Below are 19,731 nucleotides of genomic sequence, written 5' to 3'. Positions count from 1 at the left end.
AGCAAAAAAAACATTATAAATTTTTGTGTACCACCTCAATAATAGTAAAAAAACATTATAGAATTTTGTGTGTTGGAAGAATTATTGTTATCTTAATGGGAAAATGCCAAAACGGAAACAAAAATCAATAAATGAGTTCATATTTATTCAACAAGAAATAAGAAAAAAAGTATAGGACTTGGGGAACCCCAGATATGGTTTCCAATTAATTGACCCTACCCTACATACAGTAAAGGCAAAATTGTCTTTCTTGGAAAATTAATACAAGGGCGCCCTCTATAGCGTACAGTTAAGATGGGTGTGTCCCAAAACCAAAACACATTTTTATTTTTATGTCTTTGAAGAATAATTTTTTTCTTTCATGGGGACTTTCGTTGGGTCATGACGACGTTGGCGTATGATAGATAGTATAGACTTCTTTATGAGAGAGAGAGAGAGAGAGAGAGAGACTTTATGAGAGAGACTTTATGAGAGAGAGAGACTGAGAGAGAGGTCAAAGCAAGGCAGTTGTGGTACTGTGTAGGGGTAATGATTTAGGCTTAGAAGGGCAGGATACGAATTCAGAAGCTCGTGATATATATAAATATATATTTTTATATATATATTTGTAAGTCTCAGAGAATTTTCTGTTTTCATATCCAGCTTGCTTTTTTTTACTATTATGCAAAGATATATATATATATATATATATATCTTTCTTTCTTTTGCAGTGCAAGCAGGGGGGGTTGAATCAGAAGCTAGCAGAAACAGCCAGCAGGTATTTTCAGAACCCCTTTAAGGAATTTACAGACTCTCTCTCAGCCTCACCCTTCGTCTTTTCCTTTTCACTTCTAATCTTTCTCTCTGTTTGTCTTTATTTTTTCCTTCTTGCTTTTAAAGGTCTGTGTGCGTGTGCGTATATATTTGAACCCAGACAGTCCCAACGGGTTTCAAAGAATATCGTAGCACTGTACTGTTTTTAGGAGCCAAACCAAACCCAGAAGCCCTTTTTTTAAATTTTTTTTTTTTTGGAGAGTCTGAGAGGAAAAGGGTGTAAAGTTGAGCATTTTAAGGGGATCTGAGAGGAACCCAGGCGGTGAAATCTTGTTTAGAAGTGTAAAAATAGAGACTTTGTTGGATATTCAAGAGTGTTTGAGGAGAATTAGCAAAAGTGTGTAGATCAAGAGGACAAAAGATGAGTAGTAGTTGTGGGAGAAATGGGGCTGTGAGGCAGTACATAAGATCAAAGGTGCCTCGCTTGAGATGGACTCCTGAACTCCATCACTGTTTTGTTCATGCCATTGAGAGGCTTGGTGGCCATCACAGTAAGTAATTTCTCTTTCTGTCTCACTGCTTTTTGTTTCCTTCTGTGGCTTCTTTCATTCATGTCCTTGTTTTTCTTTTTATGTAGAGGCTACACCTAAGCTTGTTCTTCAATTGATGGATGTCAAAGGACTAACTATCTCACATGTCAAGAGCCATCTCCAGGTTCTTTTCTCTTTCCTTTTGTTAACTTGTTCTACTCCTTCGTTTAAAAAAAGAAAAAAAAAACCTTTTGTGTTGGTTCAAAATTTCAAGCATATTATATAATTTCCTTCTTTTGGCTTGTTTGCATGGCTTCTCTTTGTTCCAACAGATGTATAGAAGCATGAGGGGTGACTTGAGCAGACAAGGTAACCTAAGCTTTCTAAACCCTTCTCCCCTCCTTCCCTTCCTTTTTTTATTTTTATTTTTTCCTGGTTTTTTAGCAGAAACATTTGAATAACATGCATTACACACATTCCTTAGCTACCAAAGCTCCTTATCTCTTTAGGTAACTGTTTTTAACAGTTTACCTTTTTAGGTTCTATTTTATATACCATTATTCTACTTAAGACCATCCATAATATTTTCCTCTATTGGTACTTCAGAATCTCAATTGATGGACTCACATGATACCATATCTTTTGGTAATGAGTGTCTGGATCCCTTCATTTATTATTCCTTTTTAATTTTTAATTTTTTTTTTCTTTCTATTTAGTTGATGCCAAAATAGATGAGAACAAAAGAAAACCTTTATCTTTTCAGATCTTCTAGTATTGGCATATTTGAAGAAAGCCACAACCCTCATTTACATCTGTCACTTAAGATCTCAGTAATTATTATTATTATTTTTCAAATCAAAGGCGCTTTTAATGGTAACTAGTTAGGACCCATTTACCTTTACTTTGTTCTAAAGCCTTTTTGTGCAGCAGATAGAGGTTCTACTCATCAGCAAAGAAAACAATCTTTTGAGGAGCATGATGATGATGATGAGTGTGTTGATGAAGTGAATGATGTGGGTTTTCATCCATTGTCAAAATTCCCCATTGGAAAAGAATCAGATTCTCCCTTCACCTACTGTACTCCTCCCCCTCGAAAAAGGTCAGCTTTGCTTTGCTTGTTATAGTTCACACTTTTAAAAATGTTAAGAAAAGGTTCTACAATAGTGTAAAGAAAGAAACAAAAAGAATAGCTAAAGGATTGCATGATCTTTCTTTGCTTTTTCAAACTTGTTTTTATTCTCTTATTGAAATGGAATTCTTATGTGTTTTCCTTTTCCCCTCAGAGCTAGAATTGAAACGATGAGTTCAATCTCTGAGAGCCTGCAATGCAGCCAAAGAATAAATGAGACAGTCGCAAATCCGTACTCTTTTGATGATTACATGCGGGCCATGGCTGAGCATAAGGGAATAAAAGAGGGTTGGGGTTCAAGATGGCAGACCCAGCCTCAATCCCCAGCCTTCTTTCTGCCACAAGATCTTTACAACCTCAACTCTGTCAAATATGCGGTGCAAGAATCTCATTTCCTTAAGGTATACTATCAAAAAGAATATATGCATCTCTCTTTCTCTTTCTCTGCTATTTGCTTTTAGCAGCTTTTTTAATGGGTTGAGTGTATTTTTAGTTTTTGGTTTCAATATCTACCAAGATATATGGTATATATAAAGAGGGCTTTTTTTTTTTTTTTAATAAGAAAAAAATTATATGATTCTGTCAATGCTCTTATCTTATGACCAGTAGAGAAGCATGGAATATCCATGCTTTTCAGGGAAATAAGCATCACTTGTATTGTCACATTGCGTTTTCTTACTTCCACGGCTATTGGGAAGAGCGTTTAACTTTAGTACTAGTGGTGTAGTACTTTCTAGGCTGCAATGTTAAATGAAATGAAAAATCTCTGATCTTTCACATACCAGTTCTTTTTTATATATAAATGCGCAAAACTTACAGATAGGAAGCTACAGTGCTTGGAATCCTTTTTATATATACCTTTTTCTTTTTCTTTTTTCCCCCTCTTTTGTCCTTTCCTTTCCGTGGAGATGCTTGTTTGGTGAATAGTTGTAAGAGGACTATAGTGACTAGGCATTTGCTTCTGCATTCATTTTGTTGTCTTTCTTTTGTCTTTTATAAAACATTATCATCCAGACAACATTTACTTACTGAATCCGCTTTTGGTCTATAATTGTGATTTTCTATAGACAAATTGTATACTCACTAATCTTTCACTAGCATCAAGCCTCAACTTTACAACATCTGTCATTGGAGGTGACATGGGCACAACATTCATCTTAAAATGGTCACGTGTCAGTCATGTTTCTCCGTCTAGGGCATGGAAATATTGAGCATAAAACTTATTTTTCACCTTAAAATCACTATCTCACGTTTTTATTTGAGTTTTCAAAATCAGTGTTAGATATGAAGTATCTGAGAAGTTCTTGAATAAAATACTTACCAAAAAAATTATTATTTTCTATGCCCTTCCATGTCCCCCCTTCCCCAATCAAATATTATAATTTATTATTATTAATTGCATGGCTGCAAAAATGGTTACGGTCTCTTATTGGTAGTTGGTATACCTGATACATTCTTTGGTATAAAATAGGAATGGTCAAATGGACCATTATTGCATTGGGGCTGAGAGTTGCATTGGATGTAATGGGGATTTTCTAGTAGTATGACTACCTCATGATTTGATTTATTGGGTTGTTCCCACTTGATCTTGCAAGTTTATTTCTTCCAATTCAGCTCAAAGTTTTCAATTGGAAGTATTTTGAAATTTATTTCTAGAAGTAATCAGCTTATGTGGAACTGTTGTGGCTTTATTCGTAAAATTTGATTAATGAGACACTTAAAGCTACTGGAGGTTCAAATTTACATGAGTTGCTGTAGTTCTACTAGAAATAGTTACTATCCTTAATTCTTTTTACCATAAATATGACTTACAGTTCCCAATTAAAGCTAGTAGAGTAACTGAGTTGAATTGAATGCTCTTTAAATTTTACTGCTACTTTTGCTTACAAGCAGCCAAGAGAAGATAAAGTCATTCATTTATAAGGCTACCTAGTGATCTTGAAAAAAAAATGCTTACAACGTTATTGGTAAATGACTTTTTCACCTGCCCCTATCTGCCAAACATTTTTGTAATTTTATAGTTATAGCTTTGGAAGCATCAGTACTCGTAAAGTTTCTCCTCACATGTATTTATATTTTTTCTTATGACATTTACAAAATTATCCTCGATACAAAGTATCAACACTAACATATACGCCATCAAGTAATAAACTTGCACGAGCAAAACCTTCCTTCAACATGTGTTTGATAAACCATAAACTTGTTATCACAACCTCTTAACTTTGTTGTTTAACAGGTATCAAGTCTAGAGGATCAAAAGCACACCCCAGAAAGAAGGCCTAAACATGAGAACAATGGAAGGGGAAGTGCCCAAGAACAAGAAGTTGGTGGTTGCGAGTTGTCATTATCGCTCTCATTGCCTCATCCGTCCTCCCAGAAAAGCAATGCTTCTTCCATGAGCGAGATCAGTGAGGCAATCTCATCCTATTCTAGATCTTATTATAAAGATTGCTCCAGCTCATCTTCCGGAAAACGTAGTATTAACCTAGACCTATCTATAGCTCTATGTGGTAACTAATGTTAATGTAAAATTCATCTTTTACCGTGTTCCCATAATGCTCTTTCAAAATTTCTTCGTTCTTTGTAATTTTTCAGCTTCACTCACCGACTTTCATGGACATGATCTATATTTATATTTATATTTGGAGCCTTATGTAAGAGTTTAACTTCAATTTGATTTTGGCACCTGAAATCTGGTTTACCACTGTCCAAAATTGTGTAATGTTAGGAACACAATATTTTTCATGACTATTTATATGGCCTATTGTGATTAGAGAAACATTACTTTTACTTGGATTCACTATTGACGCTATTGTGATTATTCATTTCAACAGTTATTAAAAAAAGTAGTGTCTATAAACATTTTGCATGCTTTTACACTTGGACATACGAGGATGTAGATGTCTTCAAGAGGATTTGTAACATAGTAAATTAAGCTTTTCTTTCTGAAGCTCTTTGTTGTTTCTCAAGTATCACTGCTCTCTAGAACCATTGCAAGGAGGATAGGGCTAAAATCGAATTGAGTTGTTCATGTACATTATGAGCTTGGTTTGGGAACAATTTGTTTATTTTAGCAATAAGTCAAATTCATTTAGTTTGAGCTTAAGCCTAAATGTAATAACATGATGGTGGAGATGCAAATAAATAACTTCAAAATTAAAATTTTATGAGAATTATCTTGGACATGATTGAATTGAGGCGTACAAATGTCGTTTGAATTGAGTGTAGTGCGTTTGGAATGCTCTCTTTGCGAAGATCTCTCAAATGCTCCCAATTCCAAATTGAATCTCTCCCAATCCTCTGGGATAGAGGCCTATATATCCCAATTAAATTAAATAACGTAGTAGGCAAAGATTATGAGCTACAAAATTTACATCTGTAAACAAAAATAAAACCCTAACGCAAAAAGAATCTTCAAATTAAAGCAAGTTTTATTAATCTCTGGAATGTAGTGAATTCCTCAAATTCTGGAGGAGTAAAAGTTGAGATGGCCAGATGGGCCCATTCCAAACCGAATTTTCATAGCTCCCTATCACCTTCCTCCGCGTGCATGGGTAGAACTTATTTCTCCCATATTGATATAAATTGATATATTAAATTTTTTTAGAGAAAAATTAAAATTTTAATTAAATCAAAGAAATTCAAAACTTATAAATTAATATAGCCCCATTTCTCCTCCTCTTACCCACTATATAACTATTGAAAAAAAGGACTCTTTTTTTCCTTATTTACGAATTCAATTATTTTACTAAATATCCCATCAAATTTTTTTTTTATACTAAATCGCTAACTTCTTACTTAAGACTCATTAATCACATAAAACTTTCATTTTCCATTCAAGTTATCAGCTTATTATTTAGTTAATTTATTTTAAGATTAAAATACTCCAATATAATGTGATCGTGAACAAATTTTAAGTATGAGATTGTATTTTGTAGTTGAAAATATATGTTTATTTGTAGAAATTGAGTTTTAATTTTGAATGTTTGTCTTCTAATGTAAACAAGACACTTCAATGTTGATATTTTTTGTTAGTGCTATAAACGGGAGAGTTTAAAAACAAAGTTTATGAGTAAAAAACTATTCTCATGTTTGTATATATGTTTATGTATATATTATTGTTGTATTTATATTTATGCTTATTTCATTTTATTTAAATGTCAAAATTTTTGCACACATGCCTTGCTCGTGTACGTGTGATTTGTTATATTAAAAAAATAACATAATATCTTTTTTTATAGTTAATATTTAAATATAAATAAACAATATTACAAATATTAATAATCTAAATTAAATAATAATGTTGATCATAATAGATTTTATATTAAAAAAAAGAGCTTGAATATCACAAGGTTATTAAGTTAAGTATATATAGTATACAAAAAGACGCCTCAAAAAAGAGTTCTTCCATATATAACATTTTATGTATACATTTTTACTAATGTAGCCGCGTAAGTTGATACCACAAATATATATATATATATATATATAGAGAGAGAGAGAGAGAGAGAGAGAGAGAGAGAGAGAGAGAGAGAGAGAGAGAGAGAGAGAGAGAGAGAGAGAGAGAGAGAGAGAATGCAATAGAAACTTGAAAGTAAAAGTAGTTTTAGGTGTCTTTATATATAATTGGGGTTGCTTCCACTTTGACTCCAAAAGCTTCAATTAAAAATGAGAGGGAGAGAAGAGAATCAAGGAATCAAAACTCTATCACGTCCAAGATTTTATTCTATCTCCGACAACTTAAAACATGGTTTCTTTTCTCTTAAATTGAAGGTCATTGGGTTGACGAGGCATACGGATTTTCTATGGTCATTATTTCTTTACAATCAAGCATAAGCCCTCCTGGGAAAATTTGGCAAGTGAACGGCATAGAGGGCTTGATCTACAGCAAAAATGCATCTATAGCTGGAAAAGCGGTTATGGCTAAATTGATAAGCTTCACACACTTTAAAATAATTAAAATCATTATTACATATATTATAATAATGATGCGTAAATTGTGATATGTATTTAATATATATTACTAATTGCTAACCTGTGTAATGCACCTAAAAATTCATCAAAAATATTTATAAATGATACATATATAATATATACGTTTATTTGTACATTTGTAGTTGGAATTATATGTTTATTTTTACAAATTGCGTTTTGATTTATAATGTTCGCCTTCTAATGTTAACAAGACACTATTCAATGGTTATATTGTATGTTAGTGCTCTAAATGGGAGAGTTAAAAAAAAAGTTTATGAGTACAAAATTATTCTCTTGTTTGTATATATGTTTATGTATATGTTATTATTGTGTTTATATTTATGTTTATTTCAATTTATTTAAATGAAAAAACACATGCCTTGCTCGTGTATGTGTGATTTGTTATATTAAAAAAATAACAAAATATCTCATGTTATAGTTAATTTTTAAATCTAAATAAACAATATTACAAATATTAACAATCTAAATTAAATAATAATGGTTATCATAATAGATTTTATATTAAAAAAACGAGCTTGAATATCACAAGCTTATAAAGTTGAGTATATATAGCATACAAAAAGACGCCTCAAAAAAGAATTCTTCCATATATAACATTTTATGTATACATTTTAACTGATGTGGCAGAGTAAATTGATACCACAAATATATATATATATATATATATATATATATATAGAGAGAGAGAGAGAGAGAGAGAGAGAGAGAGAGAGAGAGAGAGAGAGAGAGAGAGAGAGAGAGAGAGTTGAAAGTAAAAGTAGTTTTAGGTGTCTCTATATATAATTGGGGTTCCTTCCACTTCAAATCCAAAAGCTTCAATTAAAAATGAGAGGGAGAGAGGATCAAGGAATCAAAACTCTACCACGTCCAAGATTTTATTCTATCTTCGACAACTTAAAACATTGTTTCTTTTCTTTAAAATTGAAGGTCATTGGGTTGATGAGATCTGCGGCTCTTTTACGGTCATTGCCATAGTTATTTTGACTGTTTCTTTTCAAACGACCATAAGCCCTCTCGGGGAAATTTGGCAAGTGGACGGCACAAAGGGCCTGATCTACAGCAAAAATGCATCTATAGCAGGAAAAACGGTTATGGCTAAATTGATAAGCTTCACACACTTTGAAATCGTTAAAATCATTATTACATATATTATAATAATGATGTGTAAATTGTGATATGTATTTGTGAGGGTCCTTTTTTGGACAGTACCCAGGCCCATGTAGAAACAAGGATCCCGGGCGCTTTACTTGTTGTTTGATGGACTGAGCTTGGTTCACCGCAGCTAAATAGGGGCTGATTACGAATCAAGTTGTGCGCAAGTCACATAAATCTTCTTAAGGCAAAAAATGTGATTCCTCCTAAGTAATAAAATACCATTGTAAGTGTTTTAGTGCCATAAAATGACTCTTTACTCTTACGAAATAAGTAAAATAAGTATTCATAATATTCACAATGAGAAAGAGGTTGAAATAGAGTATTTTAGGCTTATCTTTTATTGTATATGCATTTAAAAGAGTTCCTTCACTTGGTACCCCGGGCGTACTGTCGTGGTACCCCGGACGTTACGCCGTGGTTCCTAGGGGTATTAGGCCTGTAAGAACCCAGGATACTAATCCTCTAAACTATACGATCTTTCTTCATGCTTATTATGCAATACGATCTTTCTCCATGTCTTTTACTGTGTGAACACTTAAAAGAGTTTCTTTAATCTGTACCCCATACGTACTGTCATGGTACCCCGGACATATTGGTCGTGGTATCCTTGGCGTATAAAGCCTGTAATCCCAGAAAGCTAATTCTCTGATCTATACGATTTTCTCCATGCTTATTATGTAATGGAGCTTTTTTCCTTTCCCTTTACTTCTATAGGTCCTGCATAAAAATACACTACACAATATACATATCTTCAAATAATTATTAGTTTCTTAGGTTAGGATATACATTTTAATACATAAACATATATATAAATGAATTTCATGAGATTGATTCAGCCACGAGGATCCTGGCCCCAATTCTTACAGACTTAGTGCTTTTGCACAAGACTTGTAGGATTTGGAACTCAAGTCCAAGTGGCTTTGCTTGGGCATTGCCTTCTAAGATAGTTAGGTGAGGAGGATTTTTGTGGGAGAGAGTGATATTTGATGTGTGCATGTTTTTGGCTTATGCTTCTTTGGAGGCTAAATGATATTTCGAATAATCTCAAGGATATGGGACAAATTCCTACTCCTTGGCTCTCTCTTTTTTTATTTTTATTTCTTTCTCTTCCTTCCTGGGCTTTTAAAGCTCTAGAATATATGTTTTAAACCTTTGAACTCTTCTCCTAAATCCCCATTTTTCTCCCATCCAAATCCCCCCTTTTTGCTATGCCTTGTGTCCTTTTTATAGCAGACCTGGTTTGGTACCACGAGAGAGGACGTCCCAGGTTTGCTGGGTAAAACTATGTCCTCTGTGATCTGAAAATGTGCATTGGGCAGAGGTTTAGCTTATTTAGGAAATTATAACTCAAAAGGGGCATTTGACTTTAGCTATAAATGAAATATTCATTCTTGGAAAGTTAAATGAAATGTGTGGGCTACTCGGTGTACTGTGACAGTTTTGTTGAAAATAACAATTGAAAGGAAATTGTGGGGAGGTGTCATGCACATGTACTGTGACAGCTTTAATATATATTACTAATCATTGACCTGTATAATGCACCAGAAAATTCATCAAAAATATTTATAAATGATACATATATAATATATATGTTTATTTGTACATTTGTAGTTGGAATTATATGTTTATTTTTACAAATTGAGTTTTGATTTATAATGTTCGCTTTCTAATGTTAACAAGACACTATTCAATGGTTATGTTGTATGTTAGTGCTCTAAATGGGAGAGTTAAAAAAAAGTTATGAGTACAAAATTATTCTCTTGTTTGTATATATGTTTATGTATATGTTATTGTTGTGTTTATAGTTATGTTATTTTAGTTTATTTAATGACAAGTTTTGTCCATACATGCCTTGCTTGTGTACGTGCATGTGATTTGTTATATTAAACAAATAACATAATATCTTATATTATATTTAATATTGAAATCTACATAAACATTATTACAAATATTAAAAATATAAATTAAATAATAATTTTGATCATAATAGATTTTATATTAAAGAAAGAGATTGAATATCACAAGCTTATAAAGTTTTTTTTTTTTTGGGATACAAGATAGAATTTCTACTCTAGCCTAATCTAAGTATATATGTGTGTGAAGCTCCCTCCTGGAGACTTGAACCCCGACCCTTGCCCCCCACATCCCACACTCCACAAACATTTATACTTGTGGAATGACCAACGCACCAAGGGTGTTCGGTGGTCATTCCACAAGCTTATAAAGTTAAGTATATACAGCGTACAAAAAGATGTCTCAAAAAAGAGTTTTTCCGTATATAACGTTTTATGTATACATTTTTACTAATGTAGCATTGTAAATTGATACCACTATATATATATATATATAGAGAGAGAGAGAGAGAGAGAGAGAGAGAGAGAGAGAGAGAGAGAGAGAGAGAGAGAGAGAGAGTTCAGTTTATATGCTTTCTTCTATTAATTTTTTGCATGCTTGTTTGTGTCATATAAATAGTAAATATGTGAGAATCATGAGTTGTTTAGGATTAATTCCAAGATTGTCAAATTTTTTTGCAAAGTGTGAAACTTGTAGTCAAGCTAAGATTACAAAAATGCCTTATAAAAGTGTTGTAAGAAATACTGAATTGCTTGAGTTAATTCACTTCGATTTATGCGAATTTGAGGGAATTTTAACTCAAAGAGGAGATAGATATATTATCACTTTTATTGATGATTTCTCAAAATATACAAACGGTTTATTTGTTGAAAAATAAAAGTGATACTTTTGAAAATTTTTAAGATTTTTTAAAAGAAGTTGAAATATGTGAGAATCATGAGTTGTTTAGGATTAATTCCAAGATTGTCAAAATTTTTTGCAAAGTGTGAAACTTGTAGTCAAGCTAAGATTACAAAAATGCCTTATAAAAGTGTTGTAAGAAATACTGAATTGCTTGAGTTAATTCACTCCGATTTATGCGAATTTGAGGGAATTTTAACTCAAAGAGGAGATAGATATATTATCACTTTTATTGATGATTTCTCAAAATATACAAACGGTTTATTTGTTGAAAAATAAAAGTGATACTTTTGAAAATTTTCAATATTTTTTAAAAGAAGTTGAAAATAAATACGATAGAAAAATGAAAAGAATAAGAAGTGATAGAGGCCGTGAGTATGAATCAAGTGCATTCAACTCATTTGTTCAGTCTTTAGGAATTATTCATGAAACTACTACACATTATTCACCTGCTTCTAATTGTGTGACTGAGAGAAAAAATAGAACTCTAATTGAGTTAACAAATGTCATGTTAATTGAGTCTAATGCACCTTTACATTTTTGGGGTGAAGTTATTTTAACTGCATGTCATGTTTTGAATCGGGGTGCCACATAAAAAGTCACATGCCACACAAAAAGTCACATACCACACCTTTTGAGATGTGGAAAGGACATAAGCCAAAAATAGGGATATTTGAGAGTATGAGGTTGTCTTGCTTATGTAAAGCTTCCTGACCCTAAAATACCTAAATTAGGTATAAGAGCTATTACCTGTGTTTTTCTTGGTTATGCGATCAATAGTGCAGCTTATAGATTTTTTGATCATGGAAACAAAATAATTCTTGAATCTGGTGATGCAATTTTTCATGAAGAAAAATTTCCTTTTAATTGAAAAATAGTAAGGGTGAAGAAAATATTTTATCACAACCTAGTTCTTCTACTTCTCATTTAAAAAATCACGAAAATTTTGAATTAGAACCTAGAAGAAGTAAAAGAGCTAGAGTTGAAAATTTTGGTCCTAATTATTATGTTTTTAACATTGAGGAAAATTCCCAAAATTTAAAAGATTCTTTGATATCACCTGATGCTATATTTTGAAAAGATGATGTAAATGATGAAATAGAATCTCTAATATCTAATAGAACTTGGAAATTAGTATATCATCCATTGGGTTTTAAGACCATGGGTTGTAAATGGGCCCTTAGAAAAAAGTTAAAACCGGATGGATCAATAGATAAGTTTAAAGCTAGACTTATCGCGCATAATAATTGTTTTTTTTTTTAATAAGAAAGAGGATCTATTTATTAACTAAGGAGCATTGTTACAAGTATAGTCCATTGGGCAATTGCGAGGAGTGCCTAGTTTTAAAATATCACAAACATATTTTACATAAACAAAATTTGTACATTCATTATATTCTTTGAAATTGCATTGGTACTCTTGTCCTCTCTTTATTAGCTTATATGCCATGCCATTTGCTTCACAGAAGACATGACGTGGAAGGATGATCCATTCTTGGCCGAGCAACATCTTGCAATTAAAATCAAAATTGAAAGTTCTAGTGTCAAAACATCATATGTTGTTAGCCAATTGAGGAGAATTTAAGAGTCAATTTCTAGGTTTATATGTTTATATCCTAACTCCCAAGCTATTTTTAAACCATATTTAATAGCCACATATTTCTGCAATATTACTTGAGATAGTGCATATGAATTGACAAACCTTTTATCCATCTTTCCTGACTGTCTCTTAATACACCTCCACCTCTTGCTTTACCAGGGTTATTTTTAGAACTACCATTTGTATTTAAAGTAACAAAAGGGGGTTGTGGAGGACGCCAAGATATTATTTTAGTGACTTTTGTTCCTTTTGTTTTTCTATTATATGCAAGATGATAAAATTCTGTAGTTAAATGTAAAGTTTTGTGCGTTAGATGGTTTAGTGTTTCAGAAGGAGGATTGAATATCGTATTATTCCTAGATAGCCAAAGTTGCCAAATTCCATAAGAAAATAGATTATTCCAAGGCACCATTTGAAAAGAGCTGGGAGATATATTAGTTAGATATTTGTGTAACCATTCTACCAATGATTTATGGAAAAAAGATATTTCTTGTTGTCCTAGGAGAGCAATCCAAAATTCCATTGCCTAGGGGTAGTCTAGAATGACATGTAAAGTGTTTTCAAGATTTAAACATCCGAGACACTTAGGACCAATACCATGTTGGTGGTGAGCAATAGAGGAACGTCTCAGTAAGATATTATGGGTGCATTTCCATATAAAAATTTAAATTTTTTGTGGACATGGGGTTTTCCATATCCAATTCCATTGACTTTTATCGATTTGAATCTCTTAATGTGTGAATATGAATTTGGGTGCTTCTTTCACAGTACATTGGCCATTACTATTTGGCCAAATCAGTTTGTCTGGTTGGATATGGGATTGTGCCAAAGGAATACCTGTAATAAGTTCATTGATTTCGTCAGGTAGTGGAATGGTTAAGGATTCTAGATTCAATGCACCTTCCTGATGCATGAATTCTACGTTAATTTTGTCTTCTGCATGGGATAAAGGACCCTCAATATGATACGTTAACTCTTGTAGCTATATATAAGTACCTTGTTTGCCATCATTCAATCTTATTTCTAGTTTTATCAATAATAAATTGGTATGAGCTCTTCTTGATATAAAAATGGGGGTACCTAAGTATGTTTCTATTTGGTTTGTAGTGGATATACTTAAAATACTAGATATACGATCTTTTTCCTGGTGCCTACACTACAAAAAAGGGATCTATAGCCGTGTTTTCTATGGCCGCGTTTACAACCCAGGCCTACGCGGCGCAACAACAGACCCTGCGGGTCTGTAGCCACGTTTTTATAACCGCGGCTACAGCTCAAGCCTGAAGCTGTGTTTTTGAACCACAGCTATAGGCTTCGGGTCTATAGCCGCGTTTTTAAAAAACGCGGCTATAGCGTCTCTTTTTTTTTTTTTTTTTTTCCTCTTCCCTGTTTTTTTTCTTTCTTTTTTCCCTGTTATCACAACTGAATTGATTTATCCCTGCTATCACAAGTTTCCAACACAACTTATCAATTATTCTTTCTACTATTTCTATACGAATGACGTTAATCTTAAGTGTTCAATATGACATGCAATACGAATGCACTCTGTCAATAGAATTTGTAATTGAAGCAGGAATTATACAGCTAAGACAAACAAATATTACAATCTTGAAAATGGAAAACAAAAATTAAACAAATCAACAGATGATATTTGGTCACGAGGGTAAAAACAATTAAAGAGGATCTCAGTACTGTTAACTCTCTGTGCACATGATTTCACCACCCCAAAACTATTTTACTTCCATCCAGAATTAGCACCCCATCCAGCATTACTTACCCCAACCACACCAGCATCACTCTAGTACCGCCCTCCAGCCAATTGTTTTCTTATTGCCCCAATTTTCATTCCTACACCCTTTTTGCCAAAAATGGCACCACTAGCTCCCCAACCAACATTTGTAGAGGTACCAAATATATACAGTCCCCCCAACCAGCATTACTTACCCCACCCCTATTGTTAATAGTACAACATCACTACCACTTTGCCAACTACTCCTTTCACAGCCCTCCTAGCCCATTAGTTTTCTTAGTGCCATTATAATTGTCATTCCGTTGACCCTTTTGTAACACCACTATTACCGCTTTTCCTATCACATTATTTCATTTGATTGTCTATGAGTCATTATAAGAGTCTGTAAACATAACATTTGATATAACTGCTGACGTGATCCATTATGATTGAGTAGTACAAAAAAGTATTGTCTATGTTTGACCTATGTAAAAATTATGTTGCTTTGATCACAATAAATTAAGGCAATAATAGTAAAAAAAAAAGTTGTGAAAAAAAATTGTATCCCTATCAGTTGCTATAATTACAATTATACTAAGTTGCCCTGATGGCCGGCCGTCGATGGGTCATGCCTGGAACGGCAAGCTGATGCAGATGCTACGGCCGGCCGGGTCATGCCCAGGCAGAGCTCGATGCAACTGAAATTGTTCAAGCCTTTGGTATGAGGATGGAACTTCTAGTGTTTTGGGTGTTGGGATTATGTGCATTGGGTCTAGGAGGGGCTTCCATTTCATGGGCTGCCATGGATGATAATCAAAATTATGTAAAGGAATGCGGCTTTACTAGATATCCTATCCTCTGCGTTGAAACCTTGACCAGATTGGACTCAGCCAATCAACCTGTTGACATTGTGTTGGCTCTTGTTAACAAGGCCATCTCTGAGACGAAGCTGACCACTTCAAATTTTGCAAAATTCAGCTCCCAATTTGAAGCCCAAGAATTAGCTGAACGTGCCCATTATGTCACTGGTGGGTAATAAAAAACCAACAGCTTCACTTGCATGTTGTTGACAGAGACTCCAATTTCCAATTACAATATACATGTTTGTTTATGTGTTACTGTTTGTGTCTCTATTTTTATATTCTTAATTGATTAAGCCCCACTCTTTGTTTTTTATATGGTAGGCTATTGTGAAGAGCTCATGAACATGTCTCTCAAATGGCTTGAGCAATCCATGTTAGCCATAAAAGATTCTGCGGAGAAAAACAAACATGACATTCAAACATGGCTAAGTGCTGCCTTGATTTTCCAACAAGCTTGTAAAGACTCAGCTGACAGCCTCAGTCTCTCCGAAGAGTACTTCAATATAGTTCAGAACCAGATATCTAAGAAGATGGATTATCTATCTCAATTGGGAAGTAATCCATTAGCTCTTGTCAACAGGATCACCAACACTGGTACTGGTAAATCAAAGAAGAGCATAACTTTTCCAAAGTGGGTATTTACTCGAGATAGAAAGCTAGTTGAGGCAAAGGCAAATGTCATAGTTGCCAAAGATGGTTCAGGCAACTATAAAACCGTGTCGGAAGCCATCAAAGCTGCTTCTGGGAAACAGTTTGTGATTTACGTGAAGTCAGGGGTTTATAAGGAGAAGATTCACACTAAGAAAGATGGCATCACCTTGATAGGAGACGGCAAATATTCCACTATTATAGATTTAGATTTATGAACTCTATTTTAATTGATTCCAACTTATGCTTTTAATTTATAATTTCAAATTTACACCTTTACTGAAAAATTATGTGTTGTATGCTAATGAACAGCGCTAATGAACAGCACCAAAGAACCTTCTTTCCAATTAATTGTTTCATCTATAACTAACACAAAATAAAGAACCGAAACAAACACACACTATCAACTAAAGAACCGAAACAAACAAACAAAGTTAGATCAAATACACACAATCAACAAACAAATTTCAAAACCCAATCAACTAAAGAACCAAATGGGTCATCATTAAATCTCCAAACCCTCAAAAACTCAAAACGATCTAAAAAAAAAAAAAAATATTCAAATGCGTACCTGGTGGTTTTTTGTAGCAGATCAGTCTTGCTTGGTGCGTTTTTTATCAAATGAGTACCTTCAAAAACACTTTCTCAGATCAGAAAGTATCATAACTAAATTTAAAAAAAAAATTACAGATCGAAAAAACGAAGAGCAGAAGAGGAAGAAGAAGAAGAGGAAGAAGAAAGCAGAAGAGGAAGAAGAAGAAGAAGAAGAAGAAGAAGAGGAAGAAGAAGAAGAAGAGGAAGAAGAAAGCAGAAGAGGAAGAAGAAGAAGAAGTCAAAGATGACTTACCACAGAAAGATCGGTAGCAGCACGGAGAGGCAGAGCAGAGAAGAGATGAGATGAGATGAGAGGGTGATTTGGTAATCTAAGGAAGGAGTCGATGGAGGCTAGGAGTGGGTGCAGATGATTTAGGGTTTTTTTGCGATCTGATTTAGGGATGATTTAGGTTTTTTTTTTATTGTTTTTTATTTATACTAAATGTTGAAGCCGCGTTTGATTAAATGCAGCTTCAACATTTAGAAGCTGCGTTTAATGAAACGCAGCTTCAACATGTCTGGAGCTGCGTTTCTTAAACGCGGCTCCAGAAATAATGAGAAAAAAAAAAAAACCCCTGGAGCCGCGTTTCTAAAAATGCGGCTAAAATCCTACCAGCCAAACGCAGCCTCAACACTAAAGAACGCGGCTTCAGTGCGGGTCTATAGCCGCGTTTAGTAAACGCGGCTATACGTGTTTCCTGGAGCTGCATTTTACATAAACGCGGTTCAAAACCCCTATCTGTAGCTGCGTTTTACAAAAACGCGGCCCAAAAGCGCGTTTTTTGTAGTGCTAAGATTAGATGAAAATAATAATTTTGATTTAGGTGTGCTAATCAATTGGCCAGAACAACTACAAAATTTATCTAGAATATCTTTGAGATGAAGACAACAAGAATGAGTTGCTTTAGTGAATAAAAGTATATAATCTGCAAAAAACAAAAGAGATATTTTTACTTGTTTTTGAAATGAAATAGGGATAATTAAATGGTTTCGAGTAGTTTTTTCTAACATGATAGAGAGCCATTCAAGGCATAAGATAAAAAGATAGGAAGATAAATAGTCGTCTTGTCAAATTCCCCTAGAAGGAACAAATTCTAGGAGGTTAATTCCATTCCCTTTTACACTGAATTTAGTTGAACGAACTATGTTCATAATAAGCTTGGTTAGATGATCCGAAATTTGAAAGAAACTCAGTATATATTTTATAAAATCCCATTCAAGTCTATCATAGGTTTTTTCAAGATCCAGTTTAATAGCGAAATATCCTTTAATACCTTTTTTTTTTCCTTCTAAGGTGAGAATAATTTCTTGAACCATTATAATTGTTGATCAAGACATATGTACTGATTTAAAAACTCCGACAACAAAATATTAAAAAAAATCCAAAACTAAAATAATATATATTTCAAAGTTTAACTTGAATTTGTATTTGTCCATAGATGGTGGTGTAAAGAAGGGTCCACTAGACAAGGAAAAGAACGGCATAACAAAACTAAAAGGTGTAGGATTAAACATGATTTGCATCTCATACAAAACATACACAGCGGAAATTTAACGGATCTACTTCATTCACAATCGATAACATGCATTATATAAGTTTCAGAATTCAAAAACAAGAGAGCGTACCTTGGAGCGATAAAATTCAAAACTAAAGATCAGAAGTTCTCGGGAACACTTTCAATCTTCACTCTAATTCCACTAACGCCCAAGATGTGTGGTCTCTCAATCAATTCTCAAGGGAGAATGTTAGAGTGTCTCACTTTCACACACACATCATTTCACAATAGTGTTCTCTTAAAAAAAATTCCTACAGAAAATTCTGTATGTTTCTTCCTTTGTATCTAACTGATTATCTAATTAGACTGACTTTTTGGGCCTTTCCAATTGGGCTTAAGTGTGTGGCTTGGAGTGAGACCATAAGGGACCAATAAGACACTAGCTTTAATGAGCATTGAGCTTTTCTGTCAACTCTTGACAAGCCCAAAGTTACCATTAATTATATTTAATACCACTATATAAATATAATTGCACTCTAGGCTTTGTTTATAAATTATATCCCAAGACTTTATTGTACATGCAATCTCTTCATAAAATATTCGTAGTAATACAAAGTCATGAATGTGGATTGCCATTTTGTAGATTACTACATCTTAATTCCTTGAGTACCCGGTTTAATCCTTTAAAGTTATTCATTATATATTTATAAAATCTAATTTCATAAATATATACTTTAGTAACTCCTTACTAAAGTGGTTAGGCCTAACTCTCTGAATAACTGAACATATTAAACTGATCTTAAAGGAATATTTTATATCTCTGTTAAGAGACTATGAATTCCATCTTGAGAATATATGTTCCAATAACACTAAATGTGACTGCCCAACATATTGAGGTTTGACCGTTAGGATAGATCTCAATCCTGATATATCAAAGCAACCTACACTTCATGATCAGGTCCATTATTCTCTCAGGATTAAGAGTTCATGTAAATAGAAGTCGTGAGATTTATTATTCATATGACAGTATTAAGAGAATAATAAATCTCACAGCGGTTCAGTTCAATATGTCTTAACTCTTAAAATATATCAACTAGAAGTCTTCACTTCCATGATCAAGACAAATCATCTTAGTTGATATGTTATAGTCTTCATAGATGAAACGCCCAATTTCATCATCGACTACGAACTAAAATTTTGAGTTTACAAAGAACTTATGACTTATATCTTCTGTGACTAAATCATATACTATGCATCTCATGGGCTATATGATAATGTCTGAATATTCATGTTACAATTATTTTAGATTATAATAAAACAACTTTATTAATCACAACATTAAGTCATACATAATGTTATACATAACAACATACATAGCATCATACAATAGGATTTAAGGACACTAATCCTAACAAAAGGAACATTTAGACCCTGTTTAGTTTGAAGGTAGTTCATAACTCATCACTTAAATCTCCTCACTCAAACT

General features: G+C 33.3%; 2 protein-coding genes across 3 annotated transcripts; both read left to right on the top strand.

Annotated features, from left to right (window-relative positions):
• Nucleotides 1–609: 609 nt before the first annotated feature.
• On the top strand, nt 610–5,193 carry LOC142626712 (myb family transcription factor MOF1-like). Of its 2 annotated transcripts, none has more exons than XM_075800423.1 (6): nt 610–1,304; nt 1,391–1,467; nt 1,616–1,652; nt 2,214–2,382; nt 2,567–2,813; nt 4,649–5,193. In XM_075800423.1, the coding sequence occupies exons 1-6, from the start codon at nt 1,175–1,177 to the stop codon at nt 4,928–4,930; spliced, it is 942 nt and encodes a 313-aa protein (XP_075656538.1). In that variant the 5' UTR covers nt 610–1,174; the 3' UTR covers nt 4,931–5,193. The 2 variants fall into 2 exon arrangements, with proteins under 2 accessions (XP_075656538.1, XP_075656537.1); XM_075800422.1 differs by having other exon boundaries at nt 1,038–1,304; nt 2,211–2,382.
• Nucleotides 5,194–15,365: 10,172 nt separating this feature from the next.
• On the top strand, nt 15,366–16,373 carry LOC142628768 (putative pectinesterase/pectinesterase inhibitor 54). Its single transcript, XM_075802809.1, has 2 exons — nt 15,366–15,676; nt 15,827–16,373. Exons 1-2 carry the CDS (start codon nt 15,366–15,368, stop codon nt 16,371–16,373), a joined length of 858 nt encoding a protein of 285 aa, XP_075658924.1.
• The last annotated feature ends 3,358 nt before the right edge of the window (nt 16,374–19,731 follow it).

This window comes from Castanea sativa, chromosome 3 (genome assembly GCF_040712315.1).
Source record: "Castanea sativa cultivar Marrone di Chiusa Pesio chromosome 3, ASM4071231v1".
Lineage (NCBI taxonomy): Eukaryota > Viridiplantae > Streptophyta > Magnoliopsida > Fagales > Fagaceae > Castanea > Castanea sativa.
Note: the sequence above shows the minus strand (reverse complement) of the source record. Positions and strands in the feature narration are given on the sequence as shown.

Excerpts from the sequence above, each read along its gene's own strand:
- LOC142626712 (XM_075800422.1), top strand. The coding sequence starts at position 1,175 with ATGAGTAGTAGTTGTGGGAGAAATGGGGCTGTGAGGCAGTACATAAGA. Across the intron at positions 1,468-1,615 it reads ATGTCAAGAGCCATCTCCAG|ATGTATAGAAGCATGAGGGG; the intron begins GTTCTTTTCTCT and ends TTGTTCCAACAG. Across the intron at positions 1,653-2,210 it reads GGGTGACTTGAGCAGACAAG|CAGATAGAGGTTCTACTCAT; the intron begins GTAACCTAAGCT and ends CTTTTTGTGCAG.
- LOC142628768 (XM_075802809.1), top strand. The coding sequence starts at position 15,366 with ATGAGGATGGAACTTCTAGTGTTTTGGGTGTTGGGATTATGTGCATTG. Across the intron at positions 15,677-15,826 it reads GCCCATTATGTCACTGGTGG|AGGCTATTGTGAAGAGCTCA; the intron begins GTAATAAAAAAC and ends TTTTTATATGGT.